The 16,744-nt window shown below is 43.9% G+C and overlaps 1 protein-coding gene across 2 annotated transcripts in view; it reads right to left on the bottom strand.

Moving 5' to 3' along the window:
• Positions 1–16,744, bottom strand: part of NSD3 (nuclear receptor binding SET domain protein 3) — a 1,769,888-nt gene that overhangs the window by 703,788 nt on the left and 1,049,356 nt on the right. For both annotated transcript variants that reach the window (XM_086943639.1, XM_086943638.1), the window contains exon 12: positions 14,473–14,599. In XM_086943639.1, the coding sequence (XP_086799765.1) occupies positions 14,473–14,599 (127 nt within the window). The remainder of the gene's footprint in view (positions 1–14,472; positions 14,600–16,744) is intronic.

Raw genomic sequence — 16,744 nt, forward strand, 5'->3', positions numbered from 1 at the left:
TAGTAAACAACAAATTAAGAGAAATTCTGAAAAAGTTAACTCGCAGAAGGCATCTGACTCGTCTACTAAGAAGTGGGACAATAAGAAAAATAAAGAAAAGACTAAAGCACGGGTTGGATCTCCTCAACAGGAGTCCACTGAAAGACTCTAAAACCTGCTTAACCGTGATAATATTATGATAGGCATCAGGATACTGAGACACATTTCTTCTGTTCCTTTCAGGAGTCATCCGAAAAGCGCTCGGAGAGAAGAGGATGATTGGAGCACAGATCAGAGGAGCACATGAAAACCGGAGGAGTACATGAAACCGAAGGAGGACACGCAACTCTTTTGACAACATGAAAAACAGGAAGACAAGCCTAAACAGTCCAAGCCTCAACTCAAAAGAATAAGGTAGCTTGTATCAAAGTCAAGCATGCCTTAAATATTGAGGACATTGCTTCTGAGCAGGCTCTGATCATTCTAGACATCGTGGCAGAAGTCACAATAGTTTGCTGGAATATAATGTAGTGTCTAGGGGCAGTAGCAACCAGTGACTATATGCAGGTGGTTACACCGTATAGGAGAGTGAGTGTCTCGCATTAATTATATGAAATGTAACTCCATATGGAGGGGGATATACAACTACCCCATGAGTGTTCTCTTTTGGGAGAACTTGCCATTCGGCTATTACATTCTCTTGGCTGAAAAGGATTCGCCGCCAGAGTTTGTTATGGACTACCATGAGAGAGAAACAGTAATTCTACCTGCTTTTCCGACCTCGTAACCCAAGGAGTGGGCCTTCATTAAAGCTCCTATATTATACCGCAACCATGTGGTGTGGGATGACGGTTCCCCTTATCACATCATACCAGTGAGGTCAACCCCACAATCTCAACAACAGTACCCCATTAAACATGAGGCTAAAACAAAAGTTAGAGAAATCCTCATACAACTTTAGTATCAAGGTGTAATATACAGTTGTACCTCCCCTATGAATAATCCTTTATTTCCAGTAATGAAACCAGAAATTTCATATTGTTTAGTGTTGGATTACAGACAATTGAACACCGCTACACGTACATTCGCGGTCCAAAACATGCATAGCGCAGCACTAATAAACATAGTGAGAAAAAGATTATAAACTACATTAGACATTTCAAATACATTTTTCTGCCAAAATATGGCACCTGAAAGCAGGTACGTGACCGCTTTCAGTACACTAGGTTCTCCAAGGCAGTTCTTTCGATTTCCCCAATGGTATAACAGCAGCAGAGCTTTGTTTTCAGCCAAGGTTACAGAACTTTTGCAAAATTTTGACGGCCAGACATAGTCCTATGTTTACGAGATATAACTAATGGATGATGACCTCTCAACTCACTTGGCAAGGGTAGATCGAATAGTTTTTGGATTTGCTCACATGGCCGACAAAATTAATTTTAAAAAAAGTCAAAAATAGCCTACTTCAGTGTCCTGCTCCAAGCATACAGGTTGCCATGTGAAGGCAGAAGCCTTCAGACACAGTTCCTCAAGAAGTGCACACTTCTGCTAAACCAGACACATTGAAGACACTCCAATCAATATTGGGTTTCCTAAATGTTGGCAGAACTTACATTCCAGACTACGCAGAGTGGGTGAAATCAGTCTACGACTTGATTAGCCCAGACTTGTCAAGTTCACACTGGACAACTGAACACACACAAATTCTAAGTTCTGTACAAGCTGACATGATAGCTTCAAAACACTTACACACGTGTTAACACCACGAACCTGATGAGCCATATAATTGTGGGTGCATCAGGGTACACCTATGTCATATTCAATATTGAACACTGTGCCAATTGCATATAAATCGCATTTACACACCAATGCAGAGATGCGTTTTGCGCAAAAAGAAAAGATTCTGATGACGGGACAGACTGGTGTAGTGAGAGAAAGCTCTTTGGCATTCGTGGAAACTAATTGTTATTGTGACTCTGGTCCCAGCCTTAGTGGCTGTTACAAAGGCCAGCGTTCCAAACACGAAAGCTTTACATGCACAATGGATACAATGGGCCAACTCAATTACAGCAACAGATGTAGAGAACATATTTGACTCTACACCACAAACACAGGCGTACCTGCAATATGAAAACAAATATCCTCTGCCTAAAGAAATCATGCCTCTAGATCAGTATGATTATATCATCTACTCGGACTATCCTGCACAGCCTGGCATAGGGACAGCGCACCAATACGCTGCAGCATGTGCCACGGTGAAGGGTAGAATGGAGAATTCAGCCCTCACAAAATCTACATGTAGCCATTGCACAGCATATCTGGCTGAACTAAAATCTGTAATTCTGGGGTGTGCCTTGGCCGAACAGCAAGATGGCTGCTCTTTGGAAGCTCTGCCGGCCAAATGCTCAATCCGGCACAAATCTGACAACTGGGCTGCCCGAGGCCATTCCTCATTGGCACGGTGTTCTGGTACACTGCTCGATCCTGTTGTTACATTTTGGGACTGATCACCCATCCCTGGGACCGGACCGGAGAGGAGAGTGCCTGTGGCCTTCCCTGAGTGCCACAGGAGGCATGCCCTGCGTGGGGGGATGAAGCCCGGAGCAGACCGAGGGGGAACTCCTGCCTGAGGGCCTCTGCACAGGGCTCTTGTTGATGCTGTTCCGGATTGTGCAGGAACTCTGTGCGACCTGTGACAGGGCTCTGAACTGTGCACTCCACTTGTGCCCCGAGACCGGCTGAGAGACCTGTAATCATCTCGATGGGGAGCAGCGGTGTGGTATTTATTTTATATATTTGAAAAATTTTATATGGCTAGACCAGGAGGTATCAGAGCGCTTAACACGAGGATCAGCGAGTTAAAGGTTACATAAATTAAATCCAAGAATCACCGAGGGAGGAGAAGGGAAGGAAACGCAACGGGGAAACAAGGAAAAATAATGTCAGATGACAGGCTGGGTAGGTGACGGCCTAGGGGGTGAAGCCAGGGTCAGACTCCTCTATAGCTGCATGTGACAGCTTCACCAGGCATCAGCCAAGGTTGCTTGTGTAACTATGTAAGTACAAACAGTTTTGGTATCTGCCCAGAGTTACAGGTTACTTAGTTACATCAATTAAATCAATGAATCACGGAGGGAAGGAGGGGGAGGGAAGGAAACACAAAGGGGAAACGAGAAAAACAATGTCAGATGACAGGCTGGGTAGGTGACGGCCTAGGGGGTGAAACCAGAGTCAGACTCCACTCCACTACCGTGGAGGCTGCTGGTGTGGGGTAGGGGGTCATCGCGGGGAAAAGGGTCAGCCTAACTGTGGCTGTGGCTGTGTGGCGGTGGGCAGGGAATAGAGGCCTTCTGAAGCAGGCCGTCTCCTGCGCAGCTGTGCTGGGTTGCGGTGGGGGCCTGGGCCGGCGTGCACTGGTCTCGCCTATACGGTGTATTTCTCTTCGATTTATTGCAAGTGGTTAGGTTTTACATATTACTTTAAGTGAATGCGACAAAGGATGGCGCTGTTGCTGCATTCTGTCACCAATTGTGAGTTAATCATCATCTGAAATTTCCTTTTTATGCAAGTTTGTGCTCCCCGAGATTACAGGCAGGGTTTTTAGTAGGCCAGGTGCTTTAAAGCAGGTGCTGAGACGGGCAGCTATCAGGGGCTCAATTTTTGCCTTCAGGGTGAAAAAATATATATTTATCAACTTGGCAGCAGCACTACTGCTCAGAAAGCCTTATTCAGTTCAAATCGACTGTTTTCATTCTTTCAGTCTCATCATTTCAGACCTGAAGCATTTTCAATATTATATACAAAAAAAACATAGTTTTTGCTTATTTATCTTAGTCAACTAAGAACCATTGGCAAAGCCAATAGTCCTAACTTGTTGCAGGTATAATGTTACTGGTTGTATCTGATATATCTGGATCCAATGCACACTATGCTAAGCACAGATTTTTGTTTACATGTTTTTAAGCCATGCCTTTAATTTGATCGTCATGGCTCTTTGAGAGAACCCCCAGGTTTTTCATCCCACTTAAAGCCCTGTAACCAGGCGATCCGTGTCAGTTATGTGTATATATCGCCATAGTTCGATCTAAAAATCTATGTTTAGGTTCTGTTGCGTGTCTGTTTATAGTAGAGAAATACTGCTATTTAAAGAGAGAGAGAGAGAGAGACTGACAGAGTGACAGAGAGACTGACAGAGAGAAACTGACTATCAGAGAGAGACTGACTGGACTGAGGGAGAGAGAGAGGGACAGAAAGATAGAGACTGATACAGAGAGACTGAATGACCCAGAGAGACTGAGAGAGAGAGACTGACAGGGATAGAGAGAGACTGACAGAGAGCGACTGACTGACTGACTGAGAGAGTGACTGTCTGAGACAGTGACTGTCTGACTGAGAGGGACTGTCTGACTAAGAGAGGGACTGTCTGACAGAGAAGGACTGTCTGACAGAGAGGTACTGTCTGACAGAGAGGGACTGTCTGACAGAGAGGGACTGTCTGACTGGGAGTGGAACTGTCTGACTGGGAGTGGGACTGTCTGACTGGGAGTGGAACTGTCTGACTGGGAGTGGGACTGTCTGACTGAGGAAGGAACTGTCTGACAGAAAGGATTATCTGACAGAGAGGGACTGTCTGACAGAGAGATAGACTGACTGAGGGAGAGAGACTGACTGAGGGAGAGAGACTGACTGAGGGAGAGACACTGACAGAGAGAGAGAGAGTGACAGAGAGAGAGAGAGAGACTGACAGAGAGAGAGAGAGACTGACAGAGAGAGACACTGATGGAATCAGGGTCAAAGTGTGTATGAAGCTATGCAATGCCTCTTAAGATTGCTATTGTCTGCTAATAAAAATGTATACTCAAAATGTGCTCTTTGTAGTTACGTCTGCTTTTGAAATACAGCATTGTCGCATTATCTAATGTTTTGAAACCAGTTTTATTTTTTATTTTTTTTACTCTAGCCCGCACCCCACCTACTCCGCCCCTACTGGTGTGGCTCTCAGCCACAAACCAGACTGTAATTTTTGGCCCCCGACAGAAACATTGTGCGTACCCATGGGTTAAAGGGCTGGAGAACTGCAGCTGCTCACAAAAACAACTCTTCGAGGCGCCTCCGCGGCCTCAAACATCTTCAAGAAGGCCCTGAACGGGAGGAGGGTGTTTGATCTACTACAATGGTTATGTTACCTATCGGCTCGGTTGCCCTCCCCGAAATTTTAGACACTAGTGATGGTCACAGGGGTGAAGGCTGTTGGTCTGTCCAGGTGGTAACTTTGCCATGTCGGACGAAAAGACCAATGGGTGAACCGTCAAGTATGTAAAGTCAGTAGATTTTGACCGGACGCCAAGACATTTTGTTCAGTTTTGTGTTCCATCAGGAGGGGTGGGGCGACCTTAACAGCGTTTCCTCATTTCAAATTAGACAAGGACTGAAAGCTTACTAAATGTCGTATTATGGGCTTACATAGTTAAGAATAAGGGGGAACTTGATCTTCTGGCCGGGGTTGTTCAGCTGTGTAGCGTTTCCCTCACAAAGGTTATTAGTTAAGGGTCTACAGGCACTCTGCAAAATTGGGGGTGGGCAGTTGTGAGTCCAGGTTGCAGGGAGGCAGGGAGGGGGGAGGTGTGAGATGTTTTCTATGGGATAGTTTAATTGCGAAATTTATTTTATAGTGTAGCTTTGGAAACAACGCCCTTCCTAGTGCATTGAAGATTCACAACCAGTTAGAACATAAATCGTTATCCATAAAGTTCAAAGTGTCTAAAAAGTGGTCGCCGAGCGGGTGTGGAAGGATATGCCCCTGTCTTTCCACCCTTGTTGGCTTGTGTATAGCAGAAGGCTCCGTTTCAAACGACTGTGACTTGGTTCCACTGTTGGGCCGCTTTAAATTACTTTTATGGAATGTAAATGGCTTGGGGGACCGAATTAAACGTGGAATAGTTTTGCAATATTTGAAGCGGCAGGCCCCCCGAAGTTGTGCTCCTGCAAAAATTTCATATACAGGTATCCTCTTATTGTGCACTCAATAGATCAGGTTATGCTTGGGTGGCTTGAGAGGTGGGCATCCTCCTGCGGTCCTCCTTCCCTTTCCAGGTCTCACGGTCACTCATGATCCCTTGGGTAGGTTTGTCACGTGGCAGGCCCGTGGGAGGGTAAATCCCTTAATATAACCTCACTGTATGTGCCTCCCAGACTGTACTCCACAACACTGGCAATGCTCTGCTCCTACACATTGAATCTGCATGAGAGTGACTTGCTCCTGTGTGGGGATTGTAACGTAGCCCTTCATGGAGAACTAGATAGGCAGCCACCTAGGCAGGGTGAAGCGTCAGGGAAGATGCCAATGGATTTCATCGGGGCAATGGGTCTGATAGATGCCAGGAGGGTGAGTCACACTACATCTAGACAAGTACACTTTCCTCTCTGGCATCCGTGGTAGTATGTCCCGAGTTTACTATATCTTCTGCAAAGCCTCCAAGCTCCACAGGTTCGACGAGATCTATCTTGTTCCCAGGGGCATCTCGGATCATTCCCCACTTGCGGAATGTTATGGCAGTGCCCCTTCCCCCACACCTCATGAAATGGCTATCAACCCTTGGTACCATAAGGTGCCAGAAATCAGAGATAAACTAATCGGAACAACCACCCAATACTTTCTTGAAAACGAGGGGTCGGTGGATTCAGGTATCGTGGTGTGAGAAGCATACAAGACCGTAGTGAGAGGTATCGGGGTGGCAGCAATAGTGGGCCACAAGACAGAGAAGAGGAAGCAATTACATACAGTAGAGGGTGAGATTGCTCTTCTCGAGTGGGCTATTTTGGCATTGGACACCTCAGACACCAAACACGAGCTGCTTATGAAACAACAAGAGTACAGAAATATTGCTGAAGAGGCAGTAAGGGCCCAACATAGAGCCACCCAACATCTCATATATGATATTGGTGACAAGGCAAGCAAATTATTAGCCTGGCTAGACGAAAGGAACATAGCCAATAGATGGGTGGCTGAGATTATGGGCCAAGATGGTACGATAGTACATGATAGAGCCGGGATTTGCAAAGGCATGTGCTGATCATTTTAGACAGGTCTATACCTCCACTTAGACTTCCACCCAGCAGCTAAAGAACTTTTAGACACCCTGGGATTCCCTAAGCTTAACACTCACGATGTAGAAGACTTGGACTCCGTCTTGACCACCGAGGAGGTCTCCAAGGCGATCAGCGCCTTACAGTCCGGCAAAACCATGGGCCCTAGTGGCTTCCTTATGGAACTATACAAAACAAACGCTACTACGATTGCCCCATACCTCATACGAATGTACGAGGAAAGTGTGCACAAAGGGGGCTCTGCCCGCAACACAGAGACTGGACAACATAGTTGTTATTCATAAGAAGGGTAAACCCCCTGAGCGCTGTGGCTCGTACATACCTATCTCCCTCTTGGACCCAGAAGTCAAAATCCTAGCTAAAATCTGTGCGCGTCACCTCTCACCGCATCTGAATAAGCTGATTCACCCGAACAAGTCCGGTTTTATGCCAGCCAGGAACACCGCCTTGAACCTTCGCCGCCTCCACAGAGTTTTGGGCAGGGCAGCTACAATTCAGGAAGATGCAGTAATTATGTCTCTGGACGCCAAGATGGCGTTCGATATGATCGAGGGACCCTTTTTATTTGCAGCACTTGAACGATACGAGTTCGGGAAGAGATTTGTATCCTGGGTGGGCTTTCTTTATTCAGATCTGTTAGCCCGCATTACTGTTAATAGGGGTCGTTCAGCAACATTTATACTGCAGAAGGGGACGAGGCAGGGTTGCCCCTTTTTCCCCTTGCTCTTTGCTTTGGCCCTAAAGCCCCTGGCAATATGGATCAGGGGGACCCCCTTATTAGGGGTCTTAACTAGTCAGCAGATTGGATGGAGAAAATCTCCCTCTACACTGATGATATCCTACTCTACTTGGCCAGCCCTACTTTTCCATTCACTGTGTCCTGCACATATTTGCTCTTTTTCGGAATTATTCCGGTTATACTATTAACTAGGATAAGTCTCTTGTCTATGCCTTGAGCAGAGCCCGCCGAACTCTGCCCAGGGACTGTGGGGCTAAAATAGTTACAGATGGATTTTTATACCTTAGAATCTATGCCAAAACCAACCCCACAGTTTTTTACGCCCACAATTTGGCTCCTCCATTGCGCAGTTTTCAGGCTGATGTCCAACATTGGAAGATCCTGTCCTTTACCCTATTGGGCAGAGCTGTAAAATACTTCATACACCGGACACAATGGGGAAAAATTGTGCACGTGGGTGGAGGACACTGGGGACATTGATGATGTAGAATGGCAGTACACATTGGCTTCCCCCCGTGAGGTGGCAATACGCTCCTGATTTAAACTCATCCAACTTAAACACCTGCACAGAGCTTATTACACCAGTTCAGTGTTTGTAAAATGGGTACCCTAAGCTCTGCTGCCTGCCGCAGGGGGTGTGGCCAAACTGGTACATTCCTACACCAATGGTGAAATGCCTGGCTCTTCAGACATATTGAGGGAGGGTCATGTCAGCACTGTCCTCAATATGCCACAAAACCATTGCAGTCTCGCTCGCAGGTGTCTTCTAAATATCTGGGAAGCTACTGATTTGAGAAGAGCCGAGAGAATATGGGTCTCCCTTGGCTGCATGGTAGCGAAACGCAATGTAGCAAGAAAATGGAAGGGCGTACTTAAACCCAAGATTTGTGACTGGGAGTCCGATATGGATTGGTGCATACAGGCGGAGAGGGTGGTGTATGAAAGCAGAGGTTGCCCAAAAAATGGACGAGGGTTTAGGAAGCAAGGAATGTGCGTAAGCAGATGATATGCACAACCCTTGATGACTCCACCCCACAGTTGATGGACCACGGGAAGGAATAATGTCAATATCATTAAGTACTGTATTAGACACTTGTTTGTAGTATTGATCAAATGTAACATCAAGTCAAATATTGTATCAATGCACGGAAACTGTTTGAAATTCTTGAACAATGCACTGCTCTTTGTCCTCTTTTGTTTTGATTTTCCCTGTTTTTTTGTTTTTTCCAATAAAAAAGATTTGGAAAAAAAAGAATAAACACCATAAGTAGATAAAGAAATCAGGGTGGCTATAAGCCTCCTACCTTAGGCAAAGAAATGATGAAGAGCGGCTTGCCCCACGGCTATATCTGCCGTCCGCCAACCATCTAGGCAGTAATGCTTTGTGAATATGTGTGTCCTCGCACACGTTGCTGCCCTGCATATGTCAGGGTTAGAAGCCCCCGCAAACAGGGCTGAAGAAGTTGCAACCGTTCTCATCGAATGGGTCTGCACTCTGCAGGCCATGGATGTCCTGCTTTCTCATGGCAGAAAACAATAGTTGAAGTGACCCAGCGAGCAATGCTGGCCCTAGTTAGGGTGAGTCCCTTCCTGGGTGCGGAGTAAGAAACCAGCAGCTGAGAGTATTTACATAAGGATTTTGTACTTTGCAGGTAAAAATGAAAACAGCATTTGACGTCCAGAGAATGAAGAGATTTTTCAGCCACCGAGGATGGATTTGGAAAAAATGTAGGCAAATTTATATGCACGTTGAGGTGATAAGATGATGGTACTTTAGGTATGAAAGATGGATTTGTACGGGGAATAACCTTACTGCTGAAAACTGAAGAAATGGTTCCTTTGAAGAAAATACCTGGACCTCGCTGATACGTCTGGCTGATGTAATGGCCAAGAGAAAGGCCACCTTCCAGGAGAGAAATTTTAAGTCACATTTTTCTATAGGTTCAAATGGAGAACGTATTAGTTGTGACAACACTGTATTTAGTTGCCAAAGCACTGGAGGAGAATTCACTGGTGTGTAGGTCCTGAATAGGCCTTTTAGAAATTCCTTAATAAGTGTATGAGACCACAATAAAGATTGATCCAGACGTTGTATGTATCTAGAAATCGGAGCAAGGTGGATCTTAATGGACGAATGTGAGAGTACTGCCTTGGCTAGGTGTAAGAGATATGGTAATACTTGCACCGGTGTGGATGAAAGAGGATGTAAAGAATGAACGCTGCACCACTCAGAGAACCTTTTCCATTTAACAGAGTAACATTTGATTGAGGAAGGAGCTCGAGAATTTAGTGAAATTGCTTTGCAATCATTGGGTATGTTCAAACTCTCAAATTCAATTAAATGAGGAGCCAGGATGATAAGTGAAGAGAGGGAATTTGCGGATGAATCACTTGCCCCATGTCCATGTAAAGATCACCCTCCTTTGGAGGCATCTCAATGTTCTGCTGGACAACATAGGGAAGAGGTTTTCTGCCCTGGCAGACACTTCTTTAAGAGCCTCCAACGATATGGCCATTCTGGGTAGGTACAACAGATAGATGTGGTTGGACATCTCTTTGCTCCTAGAACATCTTCCTGAAGATAAGAAAAAGGAAGCAAGGGATATCTTATCAGAATGGGATAGAGCTTCCACTGAGATGATAGATTGCAACGGATATCTCTTCAACTTCATTCCGGCAAATGGCAGGAGCAGCGGTGTTGAGGCGTCAGGGGTGGCTGAAGTCAACTAGCTTTCGTCCTGAGGTTCATACTAAGGTGCCAGATATGCCTTTTGACGGCCAATGCCTATTTGAAAATCATATAGATGAAGCCCTTCAATCTATGAAAAGGGACAAAGACTGCTAAAACCCTGGCAACTCTACAAAAACCTTGTTTCCAGTCCTTTCAGGACAGAGTTCAAGGGCAGTACGCATCTAGACCGCAGTTCCAACAGCGGTTCCAACATTACCCTCAAACAACCGGTCAGGCATACAACCAACCTTACAGGTCCAGCACTGCATCGTCCTATTCGTGGCCCACTGGTCGTAAAAGGCCGCAATCTGCTGGAAGACAACAGGATTCTAACAAGAGGCAAAGAGTTTCTCCAGGCCCCCGCCACTACAGTCCCATAACAATTCGAACAAACCTGCTCAAAATTCTTTAAAAATTGGACATCCATCTAGTCGGCCAGATGGGTTTTGGATGTATTCTGTCACGGTCATACCCTAGAGTTTGTTCAGTATCCTCCAACTGCCCCTCCTCCGAAGGTACTACACCGTCATCTGCCAGATCTCAAGAGGGAAATAAAAATTCTTCTTTTCAAACTCACCATAGAAAAGGTATCCTTACGTCAGCGCAATTAGGGTTTTATTCCCACTTCTTCTTAATCTTAACCCCTTCTCAGCTCGTCATGAGGCACACTGGAATTGTGCTTATGACGAGCTGAGCTCGTCATGAACAATGGTATATCTTATTTTGTAGCACAGGAGGGGAAAACCTCTAGCAGCCAAGGTGTTAAAGAAGACAGGAACATGGAGGCAGGTCTTGGACCTCCGTTTACTGAACAAATTAATCAAAAAACAATTTTCAAGATGTTTCTGTGCTGGACATCCTTCTTCTTATGGAAAAAGGGGACTATCTGTCATCTCTAGATGCTTATTTTCACATCCTCATTCACCCCAAGCATCGATGATATCTCAGGTTCGAAGTGGTGGGGTGTCATTATCCGTTCAGAGTGCTTTCCTTCGGTTTGAAGTCGGCCACAAGAGACTTCACCAAATGCATGGCACCAATAGCTGCCTTTCTGAGACGCTCAGGTCACCAGGTATCCCCCTGCCTGGACAATTGGTTAATTAAAGCTCCTTTTGTTTCAGACAGCCAGAAGCTCCACTCAAACTTGAAGCAATCTCTTCCAGCCTCTGGGTCTCCACCTCAATCTAGACAAATCCTCTCTCATTCCTTCCAATTCTTTGACTTTCCTAGGAGCTCGTATCGATACAAATCTCGGCAAAGCTTTTCCAACTCTCAAAAGGGTCTTGCGTCTCCAGGGAATGACACGCCTTCGGTCGTCAATAAAGGTCAGTTTCTGTCAGAAAGTACAAATCTATGCTGGGGATAATGTCCTCTTGCATTCAACTAATTTCAAATTGTCGTCTATATATGCGCCCACTGCAAGAGCAACTCAATGGGTTCAATCCAGGGGATCATTCAATGACACAATTCAAATCTCGACAGCTATGATAACTGAAATGTCTTGGGGGCAGAGTGAGGAAAACATGACTCGGGCCTGTCCTTCATTCACCTAACTCCTCAGCTTGTGGTGATGTCGGATGCGTCCATGGAGGGCTGGGGAGCTTACCTCCAAGAGCTTCAAGTGCACAGAAAATGATCCAAACAGGAATCGAAATGCCACATAAACCTTCTAGTGTTAAGAGCTGTGTTCTTAGGCCTCAAAATATTCTTGCCTCGGATTCAGGGATCACCAGTTCTGGTCTGGACGGACAGCACCACCACCATGTTTTATACCCAGAAACAGGGTGGCACGAGATATCAGGTTCTCTCTCTTCAAGCGAAAGAGATTTGGGAATGGCTTCTCCTCAACCAAATTTCACTTAGAGTGGCGCATGTGCCAGGAGTCCACAATCAGTGGGCCGACTCTCCCAGCAAGGTGTCCAAACAGTGCCACGAATGGGATACCAACAACCCATGTTGCAGATGGTCTTCCGGTCTTTGGGCTTTCCAATGTTAGATCTGTTTGTTACGTACTTAAACAAAAAGTGCACCGCAAGCAGGACTTCTCAGCTGGGATCGTGGGGGGGGGTCTTTTCTGTTTTCCTGGACAATAAAATTTGCCTACGCCTTCTCCACGTTTCCTCTCCTTCCTGGAGTTGTCCAAAAAATAAAACTGGAGCTGTGCCGCATAATTCGTATTGCTCCCGGGTGGGCAAGGCAATTCTGGTACACAGAGATTCTTCGCCTATCGGGTTTGATACAATTTTAACAGTCTTTTGGGTAGTACACTGAGGTTTTGCGGCTATCATTTCTTCATGTTCAAGGCTTGATTATCTATAAAGTCCCTTGTTGCCTAGGAATGTTATGCATTTGATGTTTGCTTTCCTGTCCTAGGAACTTGGATAAAGTTCAGGGGGTCCCTTTATTCTTGAAACTTAATATCTTGCTGTGCCATTTGGCCTGTACGTCTGCCATGACGTATGAAGCACAGAAATGCTGTAACTGATATTACATGCTGATACAAAGTCTGCTGAGGGGGTGATGCCCCGATTAGAAACCCACTTCTGCTGGTTCTGCATTTTCAAGAAATATCGGACAAGAAAGTTCGTCAGAAGAGACCAGAAAGGTCGTCAGAAGAGACCAATCATTGTATTTCACAAGGCACAAACATGCCTCCCTAAGAAAATTGAGGAATTCATCACCTCCTGGTTGTCGCAGTGCAAGAGATTTTCCTTCCAACTGTATCCATCTTGCTATTGTTATTTAACTGTGGTAACAAAGAAATAACTTTGGAATAGGAAGTCAGGGTGCAGACCTAGACATAGCAATTCTCCTCATTTAGCTGGGCTCCTTAGATGCCCACTTTTCTATTTTAAAACAATCTCTAGAAAGATTCTCAGGATACCACTTTGTTAAGGCCAGTTTTATAGTTTATTTGGCGATATATTAAATACATGTACCTTGACATAGGATTTATGCGTAAAACAAAAAAAACATTTTATTTGGTAAGGCTTTCTGGTATCCCTCGTCTCTGTGCAGCGATTCGGAGGTTATGAATATCAGTCCAGATCCCAAAGAAGGAGAATCTTGTGATACTGATGCTGGATGGAGTAGTTGCTAGGTAGGGGTTTGTCTTATTGAAAAGATGGTAATGTCTTGCCATTGGAGACAATGTGGGTTAATGGAAAACATTATGGCAGAAATAAAAATGTTAATTATTAAGGCGTAGGTCTTTATTTTCTTTTTGTGCATTAACTATTTTGTCATCCTCCCTAATCACTTCTCCTCTCACAAGGTTGGTGTAGAGACTGGTTCATTGTCATCAGCAGACTAGATTTAGGAGCATTCTTTGAGATATGGAGCACATGATATTTATTGCAGTTCTAAGCTCTGATCTGTGACTAGATCTAAAGCTACTCACAATATTATCAGAGTTTATATAACAATTTTGACTACAGAAATAACACAAATGTTTGGCTATTTGAGAGGTCAAATGAGAATCAGAAAAAAACTGAGGCACAAGACAATCTTATTTATACGTGTGACAAATTCCATATCTTGCCATTAACACACATCTCTACATTTAGTACTATAGTGAAAATCATTAGGAAACAACTAATTTACATGCCCTTTCATGCTGCAACTTCCTCCATGGCATGGCTGAAGCAATCTGGGAGGTTTATGTGGCATTAATGCCCCACTGTAATTTACTGACCAGCAATTCATTCTTGCATAACAACTTTCCTTTTCTTTCCTATTTAATATTCCTATATATCTTAGAAGGCAAGTAAAAGGTGTACAGTGTAACATTAATGGAACCAGAACTGAGATTCTACCATAACACTTTAGTGAGACTCTGGGGGCCAAGACATTAAAGCTATAGTCTAACGAAAAGGCATTAAAAAAACGCTGCTGTCTGTCAATTGGCTCAACTTACCAGTCTTACATTCTAGACAGATGAATTTTTCATCGGGCAGTGAATTCAGCCCCAGACACTCCAGATGAAAGAGCTGATAGCATTCTCCTTCGCAACTAATCAAGGACTCCCCAAAGCGCTCACAAATCTTAAAAGAAAAAGGTGACATAATTTGTAGCTAAACGAAACCTACACTCAACAAAATGCAAGTTATTTTAACAGACATACAAATAATAAAAACTAGAAAAGTAATCAATAAAATATAAAAACGTGATATGAAACCTATGTGAAAAAGAAATGGAAAAAAACGATAGGGTAGGGTTTAATGTGCTATGCATGCATCAAAAGTAGAACATAACAATGGCAAGAGAGCCTATATTAAAGGCTCTCTTGCCAATGATACAGTCTTGTTTTGTTTCTATGTCAACTAAAGGTTAGGTAGCAAAGGAGAACTTATTACAGTCTTTTCAGTTTCTATAACATAACAATATTAGTTCTATAATAAATGTTAGCTTGCCATCCCGCCTTCATTTTACATATTAACAAGAAAAAAATGCAGACAAGGGAGCTGTTGATACAGACAGCTTTTGCTCTATGTAGGCCATACCAGAACAAAAAGAAATCTGACAGAAAAGAAGGCTATGTGGGGGAAGTGAGGAATACAGCCAAAGGAAATCGAGAGATGGAGAAGAGAGGTCTGCAAAGGGGGATTTGGGGGAACAAGTAGCACACAGGTGAAAGATGTAGCAACACGAAATGTTGGTGGGAACGAGGAGCCCACTTAGGAAAGAGGGACAGGCAGCAAGGAGGAAAAAGAGTGAAGTGAAGGTATGGCAGGCAGGAGAAACCGAGTGAAGCACATAAAAGAAGGACAGGAGGGAATAAATAGGAGTGGACAAAAGAGGGAAAGTGGAAGCAGCAAAACAAGCACTGATAAGCTGACAGAGGCCATAGGTGCAAAATAGTCCATCATACACATGAACTTAAACTGGTTCAGTATTTTCAAGAAATGGGGTAGAAAATTAAACAAGAGCAGCCAGTGGCTTCAGGGTGGTGAGAGGGAAATACTTCACCAAGCTGAGCTAGCATGGTATTAATACAATCTCAAGCCAAGGGTTGAAACAGGCTTGTCAAATAAAGCCAATGACTGATCGGGACAGAAAGAATCGTACTCGAAATACATTACAGACATAAGCCTGTTTGACAGCTGTGCTGTCAAAATCCAGACACAATTACCCATCAAGTGAACTGAACATATTTCATTATTAAATAGAAATGCAAGGAATGCATGTTTACACATTTAGGAGAAATTGCTCTAGTGTTCCCATTTACTATAGTTTATAATGCTTTCTCTATGTTTTTTTATTCTTTCTATTAACCATGAAACATATGCTGCAGTAGAAAACAGTACGATATACATAATAAGTGGTTTGGCATGTACACATTCTCTATGTTTTTATTACTTGTATTTTTTTAACGTTCTTAGATTGCTAATATGTTATGTTGTTACTTGTGTTCTATCTGGAACCTTTGCTCGTTGCCAGGAGAAGCAGGGGCGTAGGAGACACTAAAATTCTGGGGGGGACAGGGACAACCTTGTGGATTTTCCATTGACCCTATACAAATCACCACCCGTTAAACAAATACATTCGCATCGTTTTGAAGTGAAATATTGAGAAAAGCAGGCATGTAGTCACAGTTTGCATGTATGCTTTATTCTTGTTTACATTCACATAGTAATCAGACCAAATGTTTAAAAAAATGTATATGAATCTTGCATCTTCATGCACCAAGGTTGTAAGTGCATTATGGCTTGAAAAGTACCTGCTGTTGCATTCCTGGTCTCCAGAAATGTTCAGGCAACAATAAAAATGTGAAGATAACTTCGGTGATTAATGATCTTTATTGAGAGAGATCAGAGGTCTGAGTACTGAAAGTTTTGACTCATGGTAAGGTAGCCACAGTGGGGTAATATGCCCGCTACAAAGATCGTGTACCACGCAGATCACAAAATGTAAATAGGTCAGTGAGTTACTGCTTTTGTCTGAGAGATTCTTTTGCTATTTGCAGTTTATACATTAATCCTAACACTGAACAGTGAGCTATTAACCGTCATCAAGGAGATGTATGAAAACTGCAAGGTATAGATTAGAACGTTATGATATTTACCCAGTCTTTCATTATCCTAAAGTTTGAAAACGGGTTCTTTAGGATGGGAGTCAATTCTGATTATTAAAGAGAACCCCCAACCATGGTGTTATGTTTTAAATTATGGGTTTGTGCTTCTCTAGTG

This window comes from Lissotriton vulgaris, chromosome 11, assembly GCF_964263255.1.
Source record: "Lissotriton vulgaris chromosome 11, aLisVul1.2, whole genome shotgun sequence".
NCBI classification, from domain to species: domain Eukaryota; kingdom Metazoa; phylum Chordata; class Amphibia; order Caudata; family Salamandridae; genus Lissotriton; species Lissotriton vulgaris.